Source organism: Nomascus leucogenys, chromosome 18 (genome assembly GCF_006542625.1).
Source record: "Nomascus leucogenys isolate Asia chromosome 18, Asia_NLE_v1, whole genome shotgun sequence".
Classification (NCBI taxonomy): Eukaryota; Metazoa; Chordata; class Mammalia; order Primates; family Hylobatidae; genus Nomascus; species Nomascus leucogenys.
In genome coordinates, this window is record NC_044398.1 from 81,416,745 (window position 1) to 81,433,265 (window position 16,521).

Genomic DNA, 16,521 nt, shown 5'->3' on the forward strand with positions numbered 1-16,521 from the left:
AAAAAAAGAAGAAAGAAAGTCACCTGGGGTTTGCATTTACCCTGTCTCTTTGGTACTTCATTTTGAATTAAGAGCAGTGTAGTCATCTTCCTCCTTTTTAATTTTTTCAGTCTGTTTCATCCTACTTTCCTTTAAGAAAATTCTTCAATTTTGTAGATTCTTCTGGTGTTTGCTTAGTATTTGGATAAATGGCGTTTATCTGTTTGTATAAGATTTTGACACACATTGCGTATCCTTTGAAATGCTTGAGACCAGAAGTGTTTTGGAGTTCAGATTTTTTTGGATTTTGAAATATTTGCAGAATACATCCAGTTGAGCATTCCTAAACCAAAAATCCCAAAGCCAGAATGTTCCAATGAACATTTTGTTTGAGCATCCTGTTAGTGTTCAAAAACTCTCAGATTTTGGAGCACTTTGGATTTCAGATTTTTGGATTAGGGATGCTTAGCCTGCTTTGTGTGCGTTAACTGTCACAAGTCAAAGGTCCAAAAACCTTTTAAGTCTGCGCTCTTAATTTTTGTTTGTGAATTTATTTTAGAGTGCATACATGGAAATTCTTCTAACCTCATTTTTAATGACCTCACTGTCCTTTGTACATATTTAGGTCTTCTTTATGTTTTAGTTTTACATTTTAAATAATACTTTTCACTAGTGTATATACAAATTCAATACTTGTTTATCAGTTAAGTGATAGAATTTCAGTTCTCAACTACATATTACGTTACATAAGAAAGTTATCCGACTGGAAGTCTACGCAGTATATTTGGAAAAAGCTGGCTTTGACTTTTGTATTTACTAAGTTATGGAAAGTACTTCAAATGAAACTGAAGTGTTTAAAAATTGTATTTTTTCCAGTAGTTTTAGGTTTTCAGACTACTTCCTACTTAATACTGACTTTTTTTTAAAGTCAAGCTTTCTTCTTTAAGGGCATTTTTTTAACTTGCTTTACTTGAATGAAAAGCCATTAGAAAGCCTTGTAGGACTGACAGCTTTCTTGATGTGTGAGTATATTCATGGAAAAGAATTACTTTTCAAAATAGGTTTTTGAATATTTATAAGCTCTTAAAGCATGATGTAAGCTGACAGAAAAAAAGGAATACTTGTAAGCTGTTTGTTTTTTATTTTGTCAGGTGGTATGGGTGTAAGAATGCCTTTTTTGAATTTTAAAATAAGTTGGTATGTTTTAATCTTTGTGGTTTGATTTCTCTAAATATTTTTTGTAGAGTTTAAATAAAAGCTATGTTTAAGTACCAAAGTAAATACTTCGAACAAGCATAATTAGCAGATAATTCTAATTATTATTTCTGATATTTTGTTTTAATAGGGAATGTCCTGATGCAGATTCACTGGTAAGTAGATTTAACTTTGATGTAAACCATTTAGATTAGTTATTTTCATTAAGACAAACCTAACATATCTGAGTTGAGTTGTTACCAGTCTTTCAAAGAAAAATACCATCATATTGTAAATTCACTATTAAAATTATTTTACAGATGCATTTTTGGATTTACATTGCCAGATGCTTTCCTGTTAAATAGAAAGTATTTCTAACCACCTTTGAAGAGTGGACATTTTACTTTTAAAATTGGAGTGGTGCCATATCATACTGTTTTTTTCTTGGGAAACATGCCAGAAATCAAATCTGTATACTTTATTTTAAAATGTGGTGTTCTTACTCATTTATTCTTAGCTCTATTAAAATACAACATTGTGCATGCATTTGAGTTCATTTAAGAGCTTGTCATTTTAGAAATAACAGGAACAAGAACCATGGTCAGTACTTTTCTGTGCTTTTTGTTTTATTTTAAAGAAGGGTTGCTTATATTTCTTGATTAAATGTATTTCTTTATGTGTAATTAAAGAAGACATCAAATGGAGCTCCCTTTGGTTACAGTGAGAGAGTACATTTACCAAATGCTGTTAAGTAATGTGTAGACAGACATATTTTTCAAAACTGTTCATTAGATACCGTTCATGTTGATAAGTATAGGAGTTTCAAACAATCTCTGTCCATTGGTTATTGTTCTTGCCTGCATAACTATTGTTTCCTTTGATCCAAAAACATTTTGATCTTTTACAGCATCATAGTGTACCAAAATAACTAAAAATATTTTGTGAAACACTGTGTTTTATGTTACTTAACTAAGATAAAGTTAGTATTTTGTTTTATATTTTGGCTTTAAAATACAATTATGATTTGTTAACAAATTTATATGAAAAATAAGAAATAGACTTATAATGAGTTATGGGGTTAAAATCATCAGTGTATTTTTGGAGTTACAATGTTTACCTTACCACTTGGTTACTCTGTTTGATACCCTTGGTTAACTAATTAATGAAAAGCAGCAGATGTGTTTGGCATTAACTTTAGTACTCATTTTATTTCTGCATTATTTTTATGCATTTTATTTCGGAATTATTTGTAGCATTAAATTTATGATGTAAAATTAAATACAACTTTAATACTTCATGTTTTAGTTTACATATATTCCCTTTAAGTAAAACATTTTTAATTCAGTAACTAATTGATACTATTTTATAATGATCAATATTATCCAATTTTGAACTTTACTTAGTACTTACCCAGAATACAAAAGAATCCAAAATTCTAATACTGAATAAGACGTGATTGATAAATTTGACTGTGTAGAAATGAAAAATATATAAAACTGGAAAAAATACATTATAAAAGGATTTGAATCATCAGAGACAAACTGGCAGAGCATCTTTGCAAGACGTGTGACAGGGGCTAATTGCTTTTATTTATAAAGTTTATATGCAAATCAATACAAAAAGTAAGTGGGTGCCTAGTAGGAAAAGGGCATAGGATAAAAATGGTCAATTTTCATAAAAAGAAATAAAAGTGATAACCATAATAAATATTGCTCAAGATAGTGGTGTTCTTCTGATAGAAATTAGAATGAATTTACTCTAGTGTCTAATTATATTGGCAAATTTCTTTTTAATTTAATTTTTTGTTTTTTAATTTAGAAATAAGGTCTCACTCTGTTGCTCAGGCTTGAGTGCAGTTGTGTGATCATAGCTCACTGTAACCATGAACTCCTGGGCTCAAGCGATCATCTTGCCTCAGCCTCCCATGTAGCTGGGACTACAGGCACATGTCACCATGCCCAGCTGATTTCTTAAACTTTTTTTTTTGATAGAGTTGGGGTTGTGTTGCCCAGGCTGCTCTTGAACTCCTGGCTTCAAGCCATTTTCCTGCTTCAGTCTCCCAAAGTGCTGGGATTACAGGCGTGAACCACTGTTCCTGGCCAGCAAAGGTTTTGATACGCTCATACTATTGGTAGGAATGTAAATTGATACCGTCTGTCTTGTGGATAGTTTGGCAGTATTGCCCCAAATAAGAAATGTGAGTTCATTTTTGACCATGCCATCTCACTGCTAGGAATTTACGTTACAGTTATAGTAACAAAACTTTACACACACACACACACACACACACACATACATTGTATTAGTGTATATATGCATGTACACACACAGACACACACTTGATCAAGATTCATGCATATATAGAAAGTGAGGGATAGATAGATACTTATTTCAACATTGTTTACATTAGCAAAAAACTGGGAACACCAAAGCATCCATCAAAATGGGAACTGGTTAAATAAATTGGTGGGGTAATAGATATTATAAAGAATTAAGTTGATCTGCGTTGATCTGTGTCTGCTGATATGGAAAGAACTTAATAAAAGCAAGTATGATATTTTAAGCGATTGCTGTTTTAAAAATAAAATATAAATATGTGGGTATATGTGTTATCTTTATTTTAGAAGAATGAGTTGCAAGACACTTTACTTGTGGATACCTTTGGGGCCAAGAATTACAGTGATCAGTAGAGAAAGGAGACTCGTTTTTACTTATTTTATTTTGAGATGGGGTCTTGCTCTGTGGCTGATGTGACTTGGATTTGTGTCCCTGTCCAAATCTGTTGTCAAATTGTAATCCCCAGTGTTGGAGGAAGGGATTGGTGGGAGGCAATTGGGTCAGGGGATAGATCTCCCCCTCGCTGTTCTCGTAGTTCTCACTTGTTGTTTGAAAGTGTGTAGCATCTCCCCCTTCACTCTCTTCCTCCTACTCTGGCCATGTAAGATGTGCTTCCTTCCTCTTTGCCTTCCGCCATGATTGTAGTTTCCTGAGGCCTCCCTAGCCATGCTTCCTGTACAGCCTGTAGGACTGTGAGCCGATTAAACCTCTTTTCTTTATAAAGTACCCAGTCTCAGATAGTTCTTGATAGCAATGTGAGAACAGACGAATACAGTCACCCAGGCTGGAGTGCAGTGGCACAATCATAGCTCACTTCAGCCTCTACCTCCCAGGCTCAAGCATTCCTCCCATTCCAGCTTCCTGAGTAGCTGGGAACACAGGCATATGCCACCATGCCTGGCTATGTTTTTTCATTTTTAGTAGAGGCAGTGTCTCACTATGTTATACAGGCTTGTTATTTTCTTTTATTTGTAGCCTATAAATAATAACTTATGGTCTATTCATGGCTTCTTCTTACTAATTATTTTTTAAAACATCAATAGGCTATCATGGTAGGGAAATTATTGTTCATTTCTTATCCCTTTCTTTAAAGGTCTGTGTAACTTAAAAAATTATTTTTAGCAACTGCATCTTTTGAAAGTTGGCCAAGGAAGTGTAATTGCCCTCTTTTTCTTTTTTCTTTTTTTTGGTTTTGGCCTATGTCCACATTCCAAACAGAAATTAAGAAACATTTCATTGACTCTTGAGCTCCATTCTGGTGTATACTTTTTAAATTGCCACCACCTCTTTAGCCAGAGTAAGCAAATGCCTTTAAGATTGATGGGTGAAGTTGCCTGTTCTATTCTTGTTCATACTGCTTTTGACCTAGGGCTTCACTCCAGCTGTATGGGCCCTAATATAGAAATCATGGATTGAATGGGTAAAGATGAACACAAGTAATGTGTATGTTTTTATTAACATCAGGTTTCTATGAATAGTTCTAGCAGTAAAAAGATAGTACACTGAGAATCACTGCTTTTAAGAAAAACTTTTTATTTTGAAATAAAGACGCATAAAAGGTTGCAAAGATGGCGTATATAACAGTACTGTGTACTTGTTACCCCTTCCTCCTGACATGAACACTTTACAAAACTGTCATGTAGTATCACAACTGGAATACTGACACTAATTCAATCAAAACAGGACATTTTCATTACCACAACAATCTCTCATGTTGGTTGCCCTTTTACAGCCACTTTTCCTTATGCCTTCCTTAACCTCTGGCAACCACTAACCTTTTCTTCATTCCTATAATTTTGTCAATTCAAGGTTGTTCTATAAGTGAAATCATACAATATGTATGCTTTTGATATTGGCTTTTTTCCACTCAGCACAGTTCTTTGGAGATGTATCTAGGTTGTGGTACATATGAATAGTTTATTTTTTATTGCTGTGTAGTAGTCCCTGTTTTGGATGTACTAAAGTTTGTTTACCCACTCACCCATTGTAGGACATTTTGGTTGTTTTTCAATTTTTGACTATTAGAAATAAAGTTACTATGAACAATTGTGTACAGGTTTTTGTGTGGACATAATGTTCCTCTCTGACCCTGGTAATTTTCTTTATGAAATCTACTTTATCTAATATAAAGACAGCCTCTTTTCCCCTTTGTTATTATTCATGTTTGCCTAGTATAATTGTTTCCATCCTTTTTCTTTCAACCTAACTATATTGTTATATTTGAAGTGAGTTTCTTATAGACAGCAGATAGTTCGATTATGTTTTTAAAAATCCATTCTGCCAATCTCTGCCTTTTAATTGATATATTAGGACCGTTTATATGTAATGATATTGTCAGATTTTAAGATTGCTATTTTTTGTTTTGTTTGTTCCTCTGTTTTTTGTTTCATTTTGCTTTTTTCTTGCCTTTCTGTAGGTTATTTGAATCCTTTTTTAGAATTACATTGTGACTTTATGGAATTTTTCAATGAATCACTTTGTAGAGCTATTTATGGGTGCGCTAGGTCATTTTCCATTACCTCCAGATAGTTGTTTATGGTGGTTTTTTTGTTTTGTTTTTAATAGAGCTAGGGTCTTGATCTGTGGCCCAGGCTGGAGTGCAGTAGCACAATCCTAGCTTACCACAGCCTTGAACTCCTTGGCTGAAGTGATCCTTCCTGCCTCAGCCTTCCAAGTAGCTAGGGCTACAGGCATGTGCAACACACCCAGCTAATTTTTTTATTTTTGAGTAGAGACAAGGTCTTGCTATATTGAGCAGGTTGGTCTTGAACGCTTGGCCTCAAGTGATCCTCCTGTTTTGACTCCCACAAAATGCTGGGATTATAGGCCTGAGCCACCGTGCCTGGCCTGTTGATGTGTTTTGATTAGAATTTATCATTGTAATCTGCAGGAGGTTGGTCCAAAAGCTGCTTACTCAGCCATATAGAAAACAGCTTGGTATTATTAAATTATTACATTGTGCTATATAGTTTATTCTGTAAACAAATAGTGTATTCTAAACAAATTTAAAGTAGTCCATTGTTAAATTTGAGATAGAACCTCTGGGAGACTAAATACCTGGTGTGTTTCTAGGGTACTTGGAATGGGGACAAAGTATTTTGAAAAACTCTTTCATTCTGATTTCTAAAAAGATTCACAATTAACAAAGTTTCCTTATTTTTAAAGTATTTTAAAGTGATATTTGCATATTAGCAAGCAGTAGAAAGAAAGGGCTCTACCTTCATTGTTAAAAATACGGCCTTTGTCATCTTTTTATCCATGGAAGCTGCTCTTCACCCTACATTAGATTTTTTATTTCTAGTTTTTAATTCCATCTGTTAGCTCACTGCTAGCTACATTAGACTGTTTATTTGGTCTGGAAGTGATAGTCACATAAATGTTGCCCTCAGTTCTCCCTAACCTTGTGTTGTGCCTGCCTTCACAGTTCTTCATATCTTTCTTGCTGAGCTTTAGAAAGTGATTAGAAGAACAGAATACCTTACCAGTAAAAGGATTTTTGCTGCAATTCCTTGGCAGCTTTTTCTTTCTATTAAAATTTTTTTGAAATTTGGAAATCATTTCTAACTTACAAAATTGCAAGAATGAAATAATACGAAGAACACTTGCATGCCCTTTATTTTTGTCACATTTGCATTCTCTCTCTGTGCATGTGTTTATATGTGTATAATATTTTTTTCTGATCCATTTGAGCACAAATTAAATATATTCTGGCCCTTTGTCTCTAAATACTTAAGTATATATTGCCCCAAAATTTCGGATATTCCATCATCTAACCACAAAAGCATATTCAGAGAAGTGTTCCTCTTTCCTGTGTCCCTTCTACCCCATTGCCTTTCCTTGTAGCTAACCAACTTTATTGTGTTCTAATTATCCTTTCTGTAGTTTTTTTTTTTTAAACAAAGATAAGCAGATATATGTTTGTGTTCTTATTTGCCCTTCTTACTTAAAAGTTATAATACTATATATGTTCTTTACTACTTGGCTTTTTAAAAATTAGCAGTATTTCCTGGCAATCACTCCATATTAGTTCATAGAAACTTTTCTCATTTTTTTTTTAAACAGCTACATAGTATAATCGTTCCTCAGTGTCCTTGCAGTATTGGTTCTAGAATCCCCTGAGGATACCAGAATCACTGAATGCTCAAGTCCCTTATATAAACTGTCATAGTGTTTACATATAAGCCACACACATCCTTTAAGTCATACTTTAAATCATCTCTAGACTACTTATAATACCTAATACAATGTAAATGGATATTGTAAATACTTGTTTTACTGTGTTTTTTAAAGATTCATGTTTTGTGTACTATTTATTTATTTATTTATTTTGAGACAGAGTCTTGCTCTGTTGCCTAGGCTGGAGTGCATTGGCACCATCTGGGCTCACTGCAACCTCTACCTCCCAGGCTTAAGCAATCCTCCCACCTCAGCTCCCTAGTAGCTGGGCTACAGGTGCATGCCTCCATGTTCAGCTGATGTTGTAATTTTTTGTAGAGATGAGATCTGACTATATTGCCAACTCTACTGCTGGTCTCGAACTCCTGGGTTCAAGCAATCTTCCTGCCTCAGCCTCCTGAAGAACTGGGGTTACAGGCATGAGCTACCACAATCAGCTTATTTTTTATTTTTTTAAAATATTTTTGCCGGGCACAGTGGGTCATGCCTGTAATCCCAACACTTTGGGAGGCCAAGGTGAGCAGATCAACTGAGGCCAGGAGTTCGAGACCAGCCTGGCCAATATAGCGACATCATGTGTCTATTAAAAATACAAAAATTTTCCGGGTGTGGTGGTGGGCGCCTGTAATCCCAGCTGTTAGGGGTGCCTGTAATCCCAGCTGTTAGGGAGGCTGAGGCAGGAGAATCACTGCAGGAGGTGGAGGGAGGTTGCAGTAAGTTGAGATTGGGCCACTGCACTCCAGCCTGGGTGACAGAGCGAGTCTCCGTCTCAAAAAACTAAATAAATAAAATAAAAATATTTTCAATCTGCAGTTGGTTGAATACATGCAAATACTGAAACCGAACCTGCAGATATGGAGGAATGGGTCTACCCATTTTGTGTATGTACCATAGTTTATTCAGCTGTGCTTGGACATTTAGGTAATTTCTAATAATTACAGGTTATAAGTAATCTTTGATGAATAACCTTGTGCATATGTATTTTTAAATAGTTGGAGCTGTGTCTTCACGGTGAATTTCTAGAAATAGGATTCCTGGATAAAAGAGTGAATATATATGTAGTTTTGTTACACATTGCCGGATTTTTCTCTATGGGGGTTGTGCCAATTTGTATTAATACCCACAAAGTATGAATATGCCTTTCCCCCGCAGCTTCACCAACAGAGTATATTTTCAAGCTTATGAATTTGCTGTCTTAATGTAGTTTTAATTTTCTTGGTAGTCTTTTATTTCTCATTTTGTTTGTTTTTTGCTTATGGTTTATATCTACACTCTCAGTCCTTTCGCTTCACACACCACACCCCAAGATACACGTAGTCTTAACCTTTTATTTCTTTACTTTGAGAATTTGAATGAAAAATTGGTTGTCCACAAAGCTGCTGGCATTCCTACCCAAATACCTGTTTTCTTCCTTTTATTTTTTCCTAGTCCTTGAGGAACAGGGAGGGGCCTTTTTGTCTTATCCTGTTTTTTCTTGACTCTTAGAGGACCTTGTTCTCATTTTGTCTCACATATTCGTGATATCTGTAGTATTTATTGGCTCCTCTTCTGCTTTTAGGCATGCCCAGTTTTCTTTAACTTGAAAAAAACCTTTTTCTGAACACCTGAACTGAGTGTTTGTTTATCTTTCTGTGTCTTTGTGTATGTTATTTCTCCTTGTTTGCAGTGTTCTTTCAACTTATGGGAATTTTATGATGTGACCAGAAAACCCCTTCTTGAAGTTGTTAAAATGCACTGAAACTAATTTCTGAGTTATAATATTTAGGCAACTTCTGCTATTTTTAATACTCCCAGCTAGATTATTTTTATCTTTTTATTTTGAAGAATTCTAAACAAATGTATGTTTGTGTGTGTATATATATGTATATATACACACATATATACACATATATACACACATAGGTATATATTAACATATATATATATAGCATCATGGTCTCTCATGTTGGGGCTCTCATCAGTCAGCCCCAACAGCTTGCCCCAGCCAATCCTGCCCATCCATTTCCTCTGCCCAAATTCTAGAATAATATAATTTCATCTGAATTTACATTATATATATCTTTACACTTCTTAGCCAAAAGGCCGAGAAGCGATACATTATATATATCTTTAAAACATAATCACAATATCATCACATCTAGAAATAATTTACAACTCCTTAGTATTTTGAAATAACCATTCAGTATTTATATTTATCATCTTTGATGTCCATTTTATTATGCTTTGTTTAAAGTTGTTGATATGTCTTAAGTCTCTCTTGATCTATAGGTTCCCCTTCCCTCCCTCCCTCTCTATTTAGCTTTCTGTTTTTTTTTTTTTTTTTTTTTTTTTTTGACAGAGTTCGCTCTGTTGCCAGGCTGGAGTGCAGTTGCGTGACCTCGGGTGACTGCAACCTTACCTCCTGGGTTCAAGCGATTTTCCAGCCTCAGCCTTCAGAGTAACTGGGATTACAAGCATGCACCACCATGCCCAGCTAATTTTTGTATTTTTAGTAGAGATGGAGTTTCACCATGTTGGCCAGGATGATCTCGATCTCCTGACCTCATGATCCACCCGCTTCAGCCTCCGAAAGTGCTGGGACCACAGGCGTGAGCCACTGCACTCGGCCCGCTTTCTGTATTTTTATTGGCAAGACTAAGTGGTTTGTTTTATAGTTTCCTTCAGTCTGGATTTTGCTGATTATGTTGCCATACTGTATTATGTTTTACTTCTTTATATTATTTAAATTGGCATTTGGATCTAGGGGCTTGATCAGATCCAGGTTTAGGTTTTTTTTGGTCTTGTTTTATTTTGTCAGGGCTGCCTCTCTCATGAGACACATGGTGTCTTGTTGTCACTCTTTATGGCATGTTGGCAGACATTGATGATTTGTCTTAGATAGTTTCACTAGTTCACCCAGACTTTAAACTGCGTAAGGAGGTGCTAGATCTTATATTTCCATAGAGCTTATAGCAATAAGAATATTTAGCTTGATAATAGCTTTCAAATCACATGTACTTTTTAAACTAACTTATTCTTCCTCATTTATAACAGAAACTGTAGATATCGAGCAATCTGAATTGGTCTCCACCTCGGTGATTTTGTGCCCTGAAATTATGAGTTGTGTTTCTCCTGTTTCATTTTGCACGTCTTTCCTCTTTCAGATATCCAAAGCATGGAGTATGATTTGAAGCTAATTAAATAAAAGGATGTAATTTTTCTTCGGTGTTCATCATTTCGTTAACCTATTGATATCTGAGAAGTGGTTTGGTTCCTTAGTAATACCTGAGGCTACTTTGATAATCTCTAATAATTTTGTACATTACAGTTGTCATTATAATTTTTTTCTTTTTCCCTTAGAACATTCCTGATGTAGATGAAGAAGGCTACAGTATTAAACCAGAAACAAATCAGAATATCCTTTCATCATCTAGTATTCTTATGGATTATGTTGGCATATAAGTAGGCAGTTATAAGAAAATCATGTATTAAAGCCTCTTCCAATTTTTTATTAATTATAAAATGCGATTCCTTATTTGTCATTTGACATGTGTTTTTGTTGTTGTTGTTGTTGTTTTTGTTTTTTGTTTTTTTTTTTTGAGACAGAGTCTTACTCTGTTGCCCGGGCAGGCGTGCAGTGGCACAATCTCAGCTCACTGCAGCCTCTGCCTCCCAGGTTTCAGCGATCCCCCAAGTAGCTGGGATTAGAGGTGTGCGCACCATGCCTGGCTAATTTTTGTATTTTTAGTAGAGACAGGGTTTCTTTATGTTGGCCAGGCTGGTGAAGAACTCCTGACCTCAAGTGAACCACCTGCCTTGGCCTCCCAAAGTGCTGGGATTACAGGTGTGAGCCAACACGACCGGCCTTGACATATTTTTATTAATAAAAGTTAGTAGTCTTATTTCTGTTAAAGTCTGTTTTACTCTTTGTTTTTTTTTGAGATGAAGTCTCACTCTGTTGTGCAGGCTGGAATGCAGTGGTGCGATCTCGGTTCACTGCAACCTCCTACTCCTGGGTGAAAGTGATTCTCATGCCTCAGCCTCCCGATTATCTGGGACTACAGGTGTGTGCCACCATGCTGAGCTAAGTTTTTGTATTTTTAGTAGAGATGAGGTTTCACCATGTTAGCCAGGATGGTCTTGATCTCCTGAACTCGTGATCCACCTGCCTCAGGCTCCCAAAGTGCTGGGATTACAAGCATGAGCCATTGCACCTGGCCCAAAGTCTGTTTTACTCTTAAAGGTTTCATTCCTTTTTTAAAATAAATGTGTGAAAAACTGGTTATATGTCTAAGGTAATTTAAAAACAATTCTTTAACTGAAACTCACATACCAAAGAGAACCATTTCTACTCATCTAGTGATTCTGACTCTGAAGATGAAGAACCAAAGAAGTATCGGATAGAAATTAAGCCTATGCATCCAAATAACTCACACCACACAATGGCTTCTTTGGATGAATTAAAAGTATCTATAGGGAATATAACACTCTCCCCAGCAATATCTGTAAGTACAAACACGTTTGTACTCTTTATATAAAAGTCTTTATTTTTCTTACCTACCTGTGTCTGGTCAGACATTACTTAGCAATTGTTAAGCATGTCGACTGAGGAAATGCTTAGTTTATAATTTTTATACAGGAAAATAAACTTGTGAATTTGGCTTAATTTTGCTTTTGAAAGTAGAAAGTGAAAATGTCAAAAATTCACTATTTCTGCCATTTGTTGTATTTCATAAGCAGTGCTGTGTGTCTCTGGCAGAATTCTTTGAATTGGCAGTATTAATTTTTGCCTTATCTAATTTTGAAGTGTTTCTTCTATGTTTTGTGAGCCTTATGTAAGAGGGAATTTTATAAAAACGAATTTAAAGATTAAATTATATATTTGCATTTTTTTTAGTCTGCCACTGTAACATTTATTTTCCCATACTTTTCATACAAGGAAAGGCACAGATAAGAGTTCTTAGTGCTAATAGTTAATTCTTCAATTCTAAAATACCGTATTTAATAGGATTTGAGGGAGAAATAAAACATTATCCCAGTAAATTTTTTCCTCATTGATGTTAATTTTAAACTTAAAAATGTTACACTATGTGAAAAAAGCATTTCTTAGGATGACAGTTAAGTATATCTATATGTGATCATCATGATTGACATTAAATCTGTTCTTCTTGATAATGAAGAATAAAGGTTCTCACCATTTCATATTGTTGTCTAATTACATATTTTATGTAGTTACATGTATTTGTTTGGAAAAAAAGGTGGTTTTCTCCCAGTCATGTACTTCAGAATTTAGTTTCAGAACTATTTTCTTTCTACCAAAAATGTTTCTGAAATGAGGTTTTATTGTACCATTACTATTTAACGTTAAAAATTAATGTTGAAGTACAGAGTTGCTTAAAATATGGTGAATATAGGGCCGGGCACGGTGGCTCACGCCTGTAATCCCAGCACTTTGGGAGGCCGAGGCGGGTGGATCACAAGGTCAGGAGATGGAGACCATCCTGGCTAACACAGTGAAACCCCGTCTCTACTAAAAAAAATACAAAAAATTAGCCGGGCGTGGTGGCATGCGCCTGTGGTCCCAGCTACTCGGGAGGCTGAGGCAGGAGAATTGCTTGAAAACCATGAGGCGGAGGTTGCAGTGAGCTGAGATCACACCACTGCACTCCAGCCTGGGTGACAGAGCGAGACTTCGTCTCAAAAAAAAAAAAAAAAAAAGGTGGTAAATATATACAAAGTATGAGGTTGTAAACCATTAAAAGTGTGTGTTATGTAAGAGCATAACTAATATAAAATATGTATGTTAAATATATAAAACAAAAGCCTAGAGGAATATATGGGTAGTGAGATTGTGAATAGTTTTAAATTTTCTCTTTTGTACTCTTCTCTTTTCAGTTTGTTTTTAAAACAATGAACATGTATTAATTTCATACTATGAAAATAATAATCAGAACAATTTTATAGTTAATATTGGATAAGAAAAGATTATATCTGAATATATTTTGCTGCCTCATTTGCTTAACTTTTTCCCACCTGACAGTGTATGTGTTTTAAGGTGTATATAGTTTAGATATGATTGAATAGGGAATGATAAATTATTACATCACAAAAATACAGTATTCAGAATTCTAACCTAATTTTCTTTTTCTTCCATGTACTACTAGAGACACAGTCCAGTAAGTACAAGGTTTTATATTTTTGCCCATTGACTTTTAAAATCATTGTAATTTTGGAAGATTGGCTTTCAAAATATTTGTATTAAATTTTTAGATTAGCAAGTTTTAGTGTTTTGCTATAGATGTTGTTGCTTTAATATTTTAAAAACATTAGGTGTTAAAACTACATGTATTATTTTTTGCTGTAAAACAAAAACTACTGACAGTTTTTTCTCTATATCTTTTATGTAAATACTTTACAATTGAGCAGATATACTAAAAACAACATAAAATTAGGTTCCCAGTATTAACGTTTTACCAAATATTTCATTATCAAATTAATTTGTTTTATGGTACCTATTTTGCATCTCTGTTTTAGGTACAGATGAATCGGAATTTGTCTAGTAAGTTTGACATTTGAATTGCTTATTTTGTCTATTAAAATTTATAAGGCAATTTGTTAATCTTTTACCCTTATGTAGCTGTAGAAATAAATGATCTTTTCTCATCATGAGCCCTACTGAATGGCTAGAAGGATAATTATTTTAAATAGAAAACAGCATATCTGTATTATTTCCTGTAGAGCTGAGAGACATGCTTTAAACTTCAATACATGGCTACAACATTTTTCAGAAATCACCAAAGCCAAAAAGTAGCTTCTGATTCAGAATGTTAAACGGTTTCACTGGCATTCTCTGTCTTATTAACCAGAAAGTGTTTATAAGATGAGTAATATTGAGCTTTACCTATTTTTAAGTTGTGTCACAATTACAAATTCTATTATAATTTAATTATACTAAATACTTAATTATACTAAAAACTTTTCTAAGGTGCTAATGCCTTTTGCGGAATCATGCATTAAAAATAACAAGGGTTGTGGGAAAAATAGTTGAAGCAGCCCACTCAAAAGCTATGTAATTTTGTTAACAGAAGACTTAACAAAAACTTTGACATCAGTCTTATTAAAAATTCTAACACAGTTTAAAAGACCTAGTAAATGAATAATAAATACCAAAATAAATAAAAGTAAGGATTTTATCTTTAAAGAAATGTTGATTGTAGCTTAATGATAGGGAGTGTGAGGAAAATGAGGATAAATGGAGGGTGCTGAGTTGTGGAGATGAGAGCAAAATGCAGAAATATTGAAGAATAGCGCAATAAACACTGAGGCAAAACAACCAACCAAACTGAGCCAAGTGAAGAATGTAGAGTGAATGGGTATCATGTACTGTGATACTCCTCCATAGTTTGTGGAAGTTACTCATTGATGTACTTTGCATTCATCAGGTATTGCTTGGTGATGCAAAGAAAACATGAAGGTGCAGCAAAAATTGCTTATGCACCAACGTGAGTTTTGCATTAATGATGCTATTCCCGTTTACCACTTGCTTGTGAAATGAGGCACATTACAAATGCAAAAGGTAGCAAAACAAACTATCTTATAAAGAGACTTGCTCCAGGTTGCTATAAGATTCTTAATTTTTCAAAATATGACATCCTCAAGAGTTAATAACTACTTTTTGTCAATATAATAATCACTAATAATATTCTTAGAACTTGAAAAATGCATTCATGATTCATCAGTTAAAATTCTTAAGTAGAATTTATGTATTTAAACATTTTTCTAATTTTTAAAGTTGCAACCCATAGTTTCTTTTCTAAACAGCAATTTTAATGAATATCATAGTTTAATTGACTCAAGTCATTTCTTACTAAAGATATTAGAAGAAACCAGGATTTAGTAGTTTCAGTTATTTTAATGTACACAATAGAAAACTTGTTAAAATCTTATTTACTTTTTCTTCATTATTGTTTGTATTTACATTATCAATTCCAAAATTTTTAATTGATATCTGTATAGAGTTTCTCTTTTTCATTAAAATATTTTATTTCTCAGATTATGAAGTTTTCATAACATTTTAATTTTTTAATTAGATGAGGAGTTAAAATCAAAGCCATCTGCTCCACCCAATGAGTAAGTTTCCATGTTTAATTTTGTTAAAAAATAGACTTTATTTTTTAGAGCAGTGTTTGATTTATGGCAAAATTGAATGGAAAGCACAGAGATTTCCCTTTATGCTCCCTGCCCCTTCATATGCCCAGTCTCTCTCACAGTCAAATTCTCTCACCAGAGTGGTGCATTTGTTACAATCAGTGAACCTGCATTGACACATCATAATCACCTAAAGTTCGCAGTTTACATTAGAGTTCATTCTTGGTGTTGGACAAATGTGTAAGGATATGTATTCATCATTATAGTATCATACAGAGTATTTTTGCTGCCCTGAAAATCTTCTGTGCTCCACCTTCTCATCCCTTCTTCCACACACATACATTTTAAGTATCCTTTTGTCCTTTTTTCTAGAGTTTTATTAGCTCTATAGTTTTAATTCCAGTAAAGTTTTGTTAATCATTCTGTTTTCTGAGCTGTCAAATGCCATGTTGGAGTTTTTAGAAGTTTAAAATTATTTCTCACTTGGTAATATGTCCTTTTACAATAAAAAAAAAAAATCCATTTAACCACAGTTGGCCTTGGTAGCCTCACTACTTCTAAATAAATGATGAAACCCTAAATTCATACATGTCTGTATTTCAGCTGGTTATTCTCATGGGAATTTTCTCATTTCTTCCTTCAGTTTTGACTGTGACCTTATAAAATAATATACTTCATAAGCTTCAGAACAGAGAAGTGTGTCAAGTT

At 34.1% G+C, this 16,521-nt stretch overlaps 1 protein-coding gene across 1 annotated transcript in view; it reads left to right on the forward strand.

Moving 5' to 3' along the window:
* FCHO2 (FCH and mu domain containing endocytic adaptor 2) overlaps positions 1–16,521 on the forward strand; it is a 128,904-nt gene that overhangs the window by 78,699 nt on the left and 33,684 nt on the right. The window contains exons 11-16 of the mRNA XM_030797619.1: positions 1,325–1,349; positions 11,026–11,080; positions 11,995–12,170; positions 13,830–13,841; positions 14,200–14,224; positions 15,756–15,795. Coding sequence (XP_030653479.1) covers positions 1,325–1,349; positions 11,026–11,080; positions 11,995–12,170; positions 13,830–13,841; positions 14,200–14,224; positions 15,756–15,795 — 333 coding nt within the window. The remainder of the gene's footprint in view (positions 1–1,324; positions 1,350–11,025; positions 11,081–11,994; positions 12,171–13,829; positions 13,842–14,199; positions 14,225–15,755; positions 15,796–16,521) is intronic.